The following is a 12,218-nucleotide window of genomic DNA, read 5'->3' as shown; positions in this document are numbered from 1 at the left end:
AGAACCGAGCCATCTTAGCCAGGTACACTTTGAAACCTTTCAGTAAGACTGGCAGAAAGAAAACAACTCTCTTAAAAGGCTGAGGATGCCGGGCAATGGCACTTGGGAGGCTGGAGGCAGGTGAATCTGTGGGAGTGTGAGGCCAGCCTGGTCTACAGAGCAAGTGCCAGAACAGGCTCCAAAGGTACAGGGAAAACCTGTCTTGAACCCACCCCAACATCCCAAAAAAATAAGTAAATAAAAGGCTGCGGGTATCATTAAGTGATGGAGTGCTTCTTGGTTCTATCCCCAGGACCAAAAGGGAAAGGTAACAAAAATCTCCCTTTGTTATGCGTCATGCTCCTTAAGAGACTTACTACTGAGGCAAAGATGATATCCACCATTAAGACTTTTTAGCAGCTACCACAAATTCACACTGGTTGTGATAGACATGTGCAACCTGCTTGCTGACTATGCTCTGTTAACTACCCTGTGAGAAAAAACAAAACCTCACTTACTAGGGAATAGAGAGAAGGGCCACAGTTTGTGGCGTCATCCCCATTTCTCTACCAGACTCACAGCAAACAAACAAAATTGTCTATAGATTTCAAAGTACACAAAGCTAAAAAAAAAAATTAAGTTTGTTTTTTTTTTTAATATTCCAACACCTAATTGCAGAAAATCAATATTCACAGTTGTGGCAGTCAGAACATGACTAATGACAACCACTCTCTCCCAGGGTTAGGAGTCACTCATCTACCCACTGGACTGAGTTTCTGGAAATGAGAAAGGGAACTGCATGGATTTATCATGAAGATGAGTCAGCCCATGCAAACAACAGCACGGCTTTTTCCTTTCTTCTGACAAGTTACATCTCAATTCTGACAGAGGGAAACACCCAGTAACAGGTTCTCTTTGAGAACCTCCAGAGAGCTGGAGCTAGAGACACCAGTCTCTCCAAACAATGGAAAATGTTCATTCTTCTATGTTTAAGGCAGGCCAGAGCCTCCAGGCATCTCCTACTAGAAGAGACAAAAGGGTTTCACCAGTATCCTACCCTCATGTTCAGAGACTCCTTTCCTGCCATGGTTCCTAGAGGTGCTCGTTTAGCCACCGATCCTTTGAAGTAATGGACATGTGATCTTCACCACCACCAGTATGCTAACTTTTCCTAACTCAAGGGAGCTTCTTTAAAGGTTCTGAATAGGTCAAACGGAAACCAACTAACTTCCTGATATAGTTTAAGTTAAGGCTCACAATCAGAGACCTAGAACTGGTGGGTAGGGGAGGATAACACTAAAAATTGGCACAAAGATTTGGTAGGAAGTTTTTTAAAATGACTGGACTTGGGATTAAAAACTAAGAACAAAAACCTACATTGAAACTATGGTCAGGCAGCAAGCGGAACTCAGGGCATTGGCACTGCAGCCCTTTGGTTATTGCCACTGTATGTCATCAAGTAACTTGCCAAAAGACAGTCTCAGGAGTCTATCCACATGATCAAAGACTGGGCTTAGGAATCCTGAGTTATCTCACTTTCTCTTTACTTAGGATGATTTATGGCTCATAAAGATTCATGGATCGAAACTGGTTGCTTATTTTTCCCCCTTTCCAATATTTTAAAGTGGATAAAAACACAGCAAGGGTAAAGGCGTGCCCGACAGATCTGCACTGACACCTGCCGCACTGCTATGCATTATTCATGCGTTTCATTAGCCAGCTTCTTTTTACCAACTTCAAAGTAAACTGTAGAGTCTGGTATTTTTCCCAAGAAAAAACTTTAGTGTGTAAATAATTCATTTAAATTGTTTACAACTTATGATTTTTCTTAATGTAAAACCTTTAGCAAAAATTCAGTGGACATTTTCTAAATTTAAAATATGATTATGCCCACCGGGGAGTCGTGGTACATGCCTTTACTCCCAGCACTTGGAAGGCAGAGGCAGGAGGATCTCTGTGAGTTCAAGGCCAGCCTGGTCTACAGAGCTAGTTCCAGGACAGGCCCCAAAGAAAAACTAAAGAGAAACTCTGTCTCGAAAAACAAAAAAACAAACAAACAAACAAAAAACCCAAAAAACAATATGCCCATGTTGCTTGTTAAATTTAAACTTCATTCCTTTGTGCAAACTATTTATGGTCTCCCCCAAATACTTTTGTAATCTACAATACAATCTTTGCTTAGAAGTACCCTTGAAGAATTAAAAAACAAAAACATATTACTGATGATTATAAGAAAAGGTAGCAAAACACCCTGTTTAAACTGGTAGAATCATCAAAACTCTAATACACTGAACCTTCACAGACCAAGAAATGGTATCTGATTTAATAATTAACCAAATCTATTCTAGGGTGATTTTTAATCAATTTTGATTTTTCTTTGAAAATGGTACCTCGGGAAGTGGCTCACAGATGGTCTCATGATACAGCCGAGGCTGATCTCCCAGATGCTGGGATTATAGGCATGCACCATTCCAGCGGTAGCATTCATTCTCAAAGCGAATCATATAGTTACATTCTACTCATGAAAGAACTGTCCTTCTATTATGCTTGAGGAAACAAAACAAAACCCCAAAAAGCAAAAACAACAAACTTCATTTGTTTTCAAGAGAAAACAGAGCAGGATGACAAACACTGTCCAGAACTGGGCAGGTATCTCATCACTGCTTTGGGTTACTTCAATTACAAATAAAGGTATCAGGAAATTAAAATGTTTAGATAAAATTACCTTCCCACTTATCACCATCAGAAACATTCTTCAGATCTAAATGAGCGACCTGTACACATGCTGCTTCTCCTTGAACACCACCACTCTGACCATCTGTTACTTCTGATTCCGTGTTGGCATTCAAATCATGGCTCTTGCTACTAGAATCCTGCATTTTAAAATAAAGAATGCATTTCATAACCATGACGCTTTTCATAACTGGCTCAGACATAATCAGCACACAAATATCCCTACGTATTTTTCATTACTTTATTGTGCCAACAAAGCTAACTGTCCTGTTTCTACGTGTGTGTGTGTGTATGTTTGCTTGCACTTACGTTATGCACACCATGTGTGTGCCTAGTGCCAAAGGAGGCCAGAAGATGGCATCAGATCCCCCAAGACTGGACTAACAGATGAGTCACCAAGTGTGGGTGCTGAGAATCAAAGCCAGGTCCTCCAGAAGAGGAGTCAGAGCTTTGTTTCTTTTTTTAAGGTTTGTATATATTTTATGTCTATGAATGCTTTGTTGGCTTATAGGCCTGCACACCAGAAGACAGCATCAGATTCCATTATAGATGGTTGCAAGCAACCATGTGGTTTCCGGGAATTGAATTCAGGACCTCTAGAAGAGCACAGCAGCCAGAGCAGCCATCTCTCCAGGTACGAGCAAACTACATTCAAACATAAATTTGCATTTTATAATGTCTTACTAGGAAACCAAGTTTCAATTTCAAATTTGGGAAAGTACTTTCATAACCCACAATCTTGTAACCATATTAACTGCTGTTTAACTAAAACACACATGACTCTTTTAACTTATCCAATGCAAAAATTAGGGGCTAGACATAACTGATACATGAATCTAAGCAACATTTTTAAGAACTATAATATAAAGATAGTTCTTACCAGAATCAAGTGTGGCAATTTATCACTGTCACATAACAAATATTCCTTCCTAAAAACACAAGTATAGTTATTAGCATCTGAAGACTAAAAAGGTAACTGCTATTACCTCTTACCTAAACTCTTCTCTTCCCCAATATAGTTAGCATTTAAAATTGAAGAGGAAAGTGACAATGGGGCATATGCCCATTCTTTGGAGCCCTATATCTGAAAATCACACAATACTGAAAAGATCCACAGACTTACTTCAGGTTTGGAAAAATTAAATGATATTCTCCACCACTCCCTCCCCACATAAAACCACCCCCAAAAGAAAAATCTCTATGAAAGGAAAATTAAAAACCGTAATACAGAAGCCAGTGAGAAGTGATGCATATTGGAAAAAGAATCCATAAAATAAATATTAAAAAAATATTAAAAATTCTGACCAACAGGTTTATTCTCTCCATGGATCTGTCCTTGAAGGCTACCACTATCACAGGAAGTTACTGCTTCTTAAACCCTCACCACAAAACCTAACACATAACATTTAAAAAAAAAAAAAGAAAAGAAAGAAAAAACTTCATTCACCTTTTACTTCTCCAGAAAAATGAAACCCTGTGTAAGAACCATATTGTAAACTGTCACAAATGATCCCTACCCTCTTTGGTCAGTCAACAAAGCATCTGTTATTAATAGGGTAAGCTATCAATACGCCCACAGTGGGAAATGTTCCTCATAGAGGTCTGTGTCAATCTGTTATAAATATACCTAAGTGCTACTTTTAAGTGGTCATAATAGGTGGTGAGCACTTGGAAAACAAGCCTTGATTTAAACACAAGAAGCTAATTCCTTATATAAGTATCTTATCTTTGGTGGCCTGAGAAATAAACTTAATTCTCTGACAAGCTTTTTTTTTTGGGGGGGGGGATCGAGACAGGATTTCACTGTGTAGCCCTGGCTGACCTGGAACTCACTCTGTTGACCAGGCTGGCTCAAACTCAGAGATCCGCCTGCCTGTGTGCTGGGATTAAAGGTGTGCACCATCATCGCTTCAAGGCTTTCTTTTATTTGGGGTTGGAGCAAATTGTAGGATAAGTTAGATTCACTCTCAAAGACTCACTCTGAAAGACCTAATTAACTAAATCTGAAAAACATAAGTGTTAACCATGTAAAATGCAATCCACCTAACCAAAGTATTCTAGATCTACAAGTTCGCTAACCTAGACATGAGTTGAAGAGCAAAGAGCTTTCCAAAAAGACTGGGTCCTCACTAAATGGATACTTATTGTTCTACCATATCCCGATGTCATCACTCTGGGGATGCCTGTTAATCTTACATCTTCAGCCCATAGCTCCAAAATTCCCTGGGCTGGAAGAGGATCAGTCCTGCCTCCTGAAAGGAAGCACAAGGAGCTCCGTAAGCAGGAAATCTGTGGACCTTCAGAGTATGAGGACACTCCAGAGACATGGCTCCAAAGAATTTACTTACCCACCAACAGCAGGTTCCTACTCACAATTAAGATACAACATCATTAACAAAAATTTACCTGACCAATAGGCTATCAGTAAATCAGTAATGTTCTATCAGAACGCTCATTCCTGATCGTTTTCAGAACATCAAATCAGCTCTGCTAAGAATGTAAGGATCTACTTCTCGGCAGCTTGGGACAGAACGCTGCAAAGGGCAACAAGAGCCAAGAGACTGGAAAAGCCTTCTGTCCACTGACTGAGACTCTGCTCTTCCTCAAAGGGACTCTCCATCTGATGCGCCTCATTATCTCAGACATCTTAGAGGGATGGGGGTGAACAAGCACCAAATGGGCAAGATTATTCTTGGACACAGTAACAGGGACAGAAAGCTATCCCACACTTATTCAATGGAGCAAGTACTCTATAGATTTTCGGTTGGCTGGCCACAGTTCCCAAACTATCAGTTAACTCACTGACATGTCCATTTACAATATCGACAAATTCTCATTTTTTTATAAATCAAAGTTTTGTCATCTCTAAGAAGGCTGTGTTCTGTTAATGTATGTTCATAATTAATGGTGGTCTGCAGCTGAGAAAGTCTATTTGTGGCTCTAAATAAACTCTAATATACCACTAAAGTAAAAAGCCTGATTTTCTTTCTAAGATTACCCAAACTGTGTGTTATAATAGATATATTCACCCAAAGTTCTCAACCAAAAACCTGTGAAAAGGTTGTTCCAATTCTCAAAACGATTTATCAGCAACAATAAAGGCTTACCTCTCGGGACGGCCATCTTCACTGTCTCCATGGTCACTACAAGGCTCTAACAGTACACCTGCAGACTAACAGAAGAACACGGCTGTCTACCAACTCCCACAGTCACAGTAGAGAGACGTCAGATGACAAATTAGCAACCATCCCTTCTCCACTACTGTAACAGCCTTAGGAACTGGCAGTTTCTGTACACAAAACTTAACCTCCCTCAAACCTGAACCTTTTTCTCCCCTTTTCCTTTGTTTGTTTATTTTTTATTTTTCAAGACAGGGTTTCTCTATAGCTTTGGTGCCTGTCCTGGAACTCACTCTGTATACCAGGCTGGCCTCAAACTCACAGAGATCCCCCTGCCTCCCGAGCACTGGGATTAAAGGTGTGTGTGCCCCACCATCACTCGACCCAAAATCTGAAATATATTAAGTACTTGTAGGGACCTTGTTTTTCTGTCTCCTTGTAAGCAATAATCACTAGTATCTTCTTTCCTTAGAATTCTCTCCTCCAAAAATTATGGTGCTGGTTCAGTGGTAGAGCACTTGCCTAGCAGAGCAAGGGCTCTGGCTTGGGTACATTTGAAATAGCAACTTCTTTCCATACTGGAGGCAGGGGGTGGGGGGCATTTGAGCCTCAGAAGAACAGAAGAATCTACTCTTCAATGAATTTACAAATTAAAAATGATCCAAGAGAACTAGGTGTGGGGGCACATGCCTATAATCTCAACACTCAAGAATCAGAGGCAGGAAGACTCAAAATCTGAGCTCCTCCTGATCTACAGACAAGCCTAAGCTACATGAAGGACCAAGTCTCCAAAGTATAATACAACTCCTTTCAATATTACGTGTATAAACATTTTCATATTCTTGATAATCTGCAAAATCAACAAAAACTTCAATTCTTAGACTCTTCTTAAATTCTTAATTTTTAAATTCGTATTAGTATGTGTTTGTATGGCCAACGCACGACAGCACATATGTAAAGATCAGAGGACAAATTTTAGGAATTGTGTCTCTCCCTCCACTGTGGGTTATGTGGACTGAAATCGACAGGCTTGTGTGGCAAGTACTTTTATCCACTGACCATCTTGGCAACCTTCTTAGATTCTTTTTTTTTTTTTTTTTCGAGACAGGGTTTCTCTGTGGTTTTGGAGCCTGTCCTGGAACTAGCTCTTGTAGACCAGGCTGGCCTCGAACTCACAGAGATCCGCCTGCCTCTGCCTCCCAAGTGCTGGGATTAAAGGCGTGCACCACCATTACCCGGCTCCTTCTTAGATTCTTAAGAATCCATTTTGTTTGGCATGAAAAGTGCCTGACTGTGTGAAAAAAACTAAATCTCCATGAGGATGAACTGTTTCCTACTCTCTAATCCAATCCACTCTACAGCAGCATATTGAATACAAAAGCAAATATGAAAATCCTCTAGGCAGTCATTAATTATATTTATAAACATAAAACAATGCAACCTCCCAAATTAAAACATTTAATGAGAAGTTATTTTTAAAAAAAAGTGGGGTCTGGGGCAACAGGTTAGCTAACAGAGTGCTTCTCTGCAAGCGTAAAAAGGCCAGGCCCAGCAGTGCACATCTGTAAGCCCAGCAATGGAAAGGCTGAGACAAGAGGATCCGCTGGGCTAACCAGCCAGCAAATCTACCAAAGCGGCAAGCCTCAGGCTCAGCAAAAGACTGTCTCAAAAAATAAGGCACAGAATAATGAGGAAACATGATGCCAACCTTTGACCTCCACGTACATTTGCACACATGTGCACCCACACACTCGGATGGATGCAAACCCATAGTCCTAACTATTCAGGGGACTATACCAGGCCCAAGCTGAACATAAATTCAAAGTAAACTGGGCAACATACTGATATCTTACTTCAAAGAAGAAGTGAGGGAGGGGAAAACAACCCTATTAATATTATAGGGGGGTGGGGGCTGGAGAGGTGCCTTAGTGGTTAGCTCTTGCTGCTACTGGAAAAAAAAAAGAAAGAAAGAAAATAGAAAAGAAAAAGAAAAGAAAAAATGGGGTTCAATTTCCAGCACCCATACGGTAGTTCACAACTCTAACTTGAGTTCCAGGGTATTTGTCGCCCTCTTCTGGCCTCCAAGAGCACTACACACACATCATGCATATACATACATACATGCAGGCAGACCGCATACACATAAACACCCATACACAAACAAAAATAAAATGAAAATATTATGAATAAATTTATTCTTAATAAATTATTTTAAAACTAGTCAATTTTTACTAGTATAATAAATATTGATGTACTCATTTTTAAAAATTTATCTCTAAAATGTTTCAACAAGTTTTAAGAGATAAACTCAGTGTGAAAACCAATGATCTAAAAATCAAATGTTATCATGAAAGTAGATATACATTTTCAAAAGTTTCTAGGTCATAGGCCTATGTATTAGTTCAAAGCCTGAAGAATCAGGACAAGTCAAGACCTAGAGCTGACAGGCCCCTGCTAAGAAGTGTAAACTCACAGGCAGGTCTCAGCAGGGTGGGAAAATAAATCCAAATCTAAGATAGAAGAGAAACAGCTGCAAGCTTCAGAAGCCCCATTCCATAGCATACATCAGGGATGAGAGGAGAAGATGAAGTTCCTGACCCCATCCCCACCCCTAACCAGGCATGCATCCTGTAGTAGCCCAGGCCTTCCTTTTGTTACCACTGCACATCCCACTGGAGTGCCCACACAAAACAAGATCCTGTTCCTTCCACCTCACTCTGGCCTCACACCTATCTCTCAATCCAGCTAGCTCTCTGCTTTTTCCCACCACTAGGCACATGAAAAGAAATCAGTATTTTATATGCCTTAGTTTTTAAGACAGAATTTAAAAACTAAACTTTGCTGGGCATAGTGGCATATGTCTTTATCCGAGCACTCGGGAAGCAGAGGCAGGCAGACCTCTGTGAGTTTGAGACCAGCCTGGTCTGCAGAGTGAGTTCCAGGATAGTCAGAGCACACAGTTAAGCAAACTATCCCACCAACAACTCTTAATCTATACTTTCACTTACCTTGAAATAACAGAGACAATACAAAGATTAACAGAAGTAATATCCAAATGTCCTATAGCCATATTTTTTTTAAAAATTCCTTTCTTTCTTTGAGACAAGGCCTAACCTACACTAGCCTTCAACTGGAGAGGCTCCTGTTTCAAGAGTGCTAGATTGCAGGAATGAGTTAAGAAAGAATGGGAGGCAGAAGCAGGAGGATTTCTGGGTTCAAAGCCAGTTTGGTCTACAGAGTGAGCTCCAGGTCAGCAAGGGCTACACAGAGAAACTCTGTCCCAAAAATATTTTTAAGAAGGGGAAGAGTGAGGAATAAAACAACTCCTAGCAATTTTATTATAAAGGGAAGCAGATGTAGAGAGATGTAGCTAAACTATAAAGCTTCTTCCTTGAACATGGGGAATGGGGAAGGAGTCTAAAATGTTTTATCCTGGAGCTGGAGAGATGGCTCAGTGGTTAAGAGCACCGGATACTCTTTCAATGGGCTAGGGCTCAATTCCCAGCACACACAGGGCAGCTTATGTTGTGGGATATTATTTTAAGGTGTTGCTTTTGTTTATGCTGCATTTGTTTAACTCTGTGAAGCTGTGATTCTTTGCCTGTCTAAAACACCTGATGGTCTAATAAAGAGCTGAGTGGCCCAACAGAAAGGCAAGACGAAGGATAGGCGGGGCAGAATATAAATAGGAGAAATCCAGAAGAGGAGAGAGTAATGAGAGAAGGAGACGAGGGTACCAGCAAGCCATGGGGAGGGAAGTAAAGTAAGATATACAGAAATAGAGAAAAACAAAAGCCCAGAGGCAAAAGGTAGACAGGATAATTTAAGGTAGGACAAGCTGGCTAGAAGCAAGCCAAGCTAAGATCAGGCACTCATAACTAAAAATAACTCTCAGTGTGTGATTTATTTGGAAGCTGAGTGGCAGGCCCCCCAGAAAAGCAAAGAGTAAACAGCACACAACCCTTTAGCATTCAACATGGGCCTGAATTTCCATGTAGGACCTCAGAAAGCTGAAAATAAAAAATAAAGATGCTGCTCCTTTAAAAGGAGCCGCTGCTGTTTAGCAGGCAGTGCTAAATAGAAACTAGAAACTGCAAGCTAAGCAAAAACTGCTTGTGGTTTCCACAACTCCGACCAGGGCGCAAGCTTTGGGCTTGGCTTTCACAACCCAATCTGAGAAGTGGGCAGAGCCAGCTGCGAGAGCATGCTGAGGTTCCAGGTGTAGCTTAACAGTCTAAAGTTTGCTCCTGCGATCAAAAAAGGCTAAAAGAGATGCAGTAGGGCTGGAGAGATGGCTCAGTGGTTAAGAGCTTTGCCTGCTCTTCCAAAGGTCCTGAGTTCAATTCCCAGCAACCACATGGTGGACCACAACCATCTGTAATGAGATTTGGTGCCCTTTTCTGGCCTGCAGGGATGCATGCAGGCAGAACACTGAATACATAATAAATAAATAAATCTTAAAAAAAGAGAGAGAGATGCAGTAAAAGAGGTCAGACAGAAAAAAAACCTCTTAACAGGTTCCAATGTGTTTTACACTGGGCATAGGCTTAAGAAAGAAAATGGGTATAGATCATCATAGATTAAAAATAATAAAGTCTTTAAAGAAAAGAGTAAAAGTAATGTAAAAGAAAAAAGCCACGTAAAGATGGGAAACACAAGGAGTCTGGACCCTGTATAGTATTGTGTTCATTTTGAATTTTTTGATTGCTGTGAAAATAAACCAGCCTAGATATTTTAAGAATGCCTTAACTTTTAAAAAAGTCAAAAGTGTATTTGTCAAATGGAAATCAAAAATGCTTTGGAGAAGAGATTTTGCTTTTGTTTCCACAGGAAACAATAGGTTGTGTGTTTGTTTCATGAAACACGATTAATAAAAACTCAGAGAGAAATTGAGGTTCAACCTGAAGATCTAAAAAGCAAAACAGTCAGACTGGCTCTTATCTCAACCTCAGTCCAAAATGGTGATCCTGCCTCCAGGAATCTCAGAATGAGACTGTGTCTGAGAGCTGTCTCCTCCCGTCTCATAATCCTCTCTAGTTCTGGGATTAAAGGTGTGCATCATTGGGATTAAAGGCACACGCCACCTTATTTCTATGGCAACTAGTGTGGCCACTAGGATTAAAAGTATATGTCAGCCCTTCCTGGTCTGTAAGGCTGGCCAGTATAGCTATTATACTTTTCCGATCCCCAGGCAAGCTTTATTTATTAAAATACAATTGAAATGCCACTACAGTTCCAGGTTGATTTGGATCTGGTTTGATCAGGGACGCGATCTCCTGAAACTTGACAGGTGATATCTATCAACAACGATTATAACTGGTCTTCCCAGGACTTGACAGGTGATCTCTATCAACAAAGGTTATAACTGGTCTTCCCAGGACTTGGCCGTTATCTCAAATTTTCTCTCTGGGACCCTAAAAATACTTCACCCACATTCAGCAGGAAGCAGTCTAGAGAACACAATGTTCACATTCCCAAGACAAAAAGAGGTGTAGGTGGTCTTTGGTTACCTTGTAGGTCAGGGATATTTCTTATATTTAGGGGAATATAAGATAAAAACTTCAGAAGGATAAGGGAACCACCAGAGAACCAGGAACAGAATAAGAAAAACAGATCTAATACAGAAGTTCATGAACGTAAGAAATTTCACAGCATCTTTATTTACTTCTCCATATCTTAATCTTGTACTAGATATTACCTTATCATTTCCTATGGGGAAGTAAAAAGCAGCTCAGAAGCTCTGTAACTTAACCAAAGTCATAAAGCTAGTAAAAAGTAAAAATAGGGGCTGGAAAAATTGCTCAGTGGTTAAGAACTCCCTACTGCTCTTCCACAAGGGCTGAGTTCAATCCCCAACACCCACATCAGGCAGCTCACAACTGTCTGTAACTTTAGCTCCAAGAAGATCTAATACCTGGCTTCTATGGGCAATAAACATCTCAACCCACAAACATACACATAATTAAAACTTAAATCTTCAGGAAAAAAATGTGGTAGGTCATGCTTGCAATCAGAGCACTAATCAAACGGATTGTTTTGTGACTGAGGCCCATTTCTACATACAAAAGAAAAAATATCAAAGCATGACAACACATACTTAGAGGCAAAGTGTTAAAAAATGCCAGGTATGGAGGCACACACCTTTAATCCCAGTACTCAAGAAGCAGAGGCAGATTTCTCTGAGTGCCAACCTGGTTTAGATAGTGGTTACAGGCCAGCCCAGAGCTATACAGTGAGACGATGTTTCAAAAAGACTAAATAAATGTGTTAAGATATGTCTTTTAAAAAGTATAGTTCAGATGCTGCTTTTATACCTTTCTTTTTCAGACCTAGGTACCAAATGCAGAAACTCTCACAATGCAGGCAGATTCTATACTGCTGACATAC

General features: G+C 40.3%; 1 protein-coding gene across 5 annotated transcripts in view; it reads right to left on the bottom strand.

Annotated features, from left to right (window-relative positions):
* Fam13b (family with sequence similarity 13 member B) overlaps positions 1–12,218 on the bottom strand; it is a 61,836-nt gene that overhangs the window by 20,815 nt on the left and 28,803 nt on the right. For all 5 annotated transcript variants that reach the window (XM_057788592.1, XM_057788596.1, XM_057788591.1 and 2 more), the window contains exons 9-11: positions 5,820–5,884; positions 3,593–3,641; positions 2,705–2,852 (exon numbers count right to left, since the gene is read on the bottom strand). In XM_057788592.1, coding sequence (XP_057644575.1) covers positions 2,705–2,852; positions 3,593–3,641; positions 5,820–5,884 — 262 coding nt within the window. The remainder of the gene's footprint in view (positions 1–2,704; positions 2,853–3,592; positions 3,642–5,819; positions 5,885–12,218) is intronic.

Source organism: Chionomys nivalis, chromosome 14, assembly GCF_950005125.1.
Source record: "Chionomys nivalis chromosome 14, mChiNiv1.1, whole genome shotgun sequence".
In the NCBI taxonomy this organism is placed as follows: domain Eukaryota; kingdom Metazoa; phylum Chordata; class Mammalia; order Rodentia; family Cricetidae; genus Chionomys; species Chionomys nivalis.
Note: the sequence above shows the minus strand (reverse complement) of the source record. Positions and strands in the feature narration are given on the sequence as shown.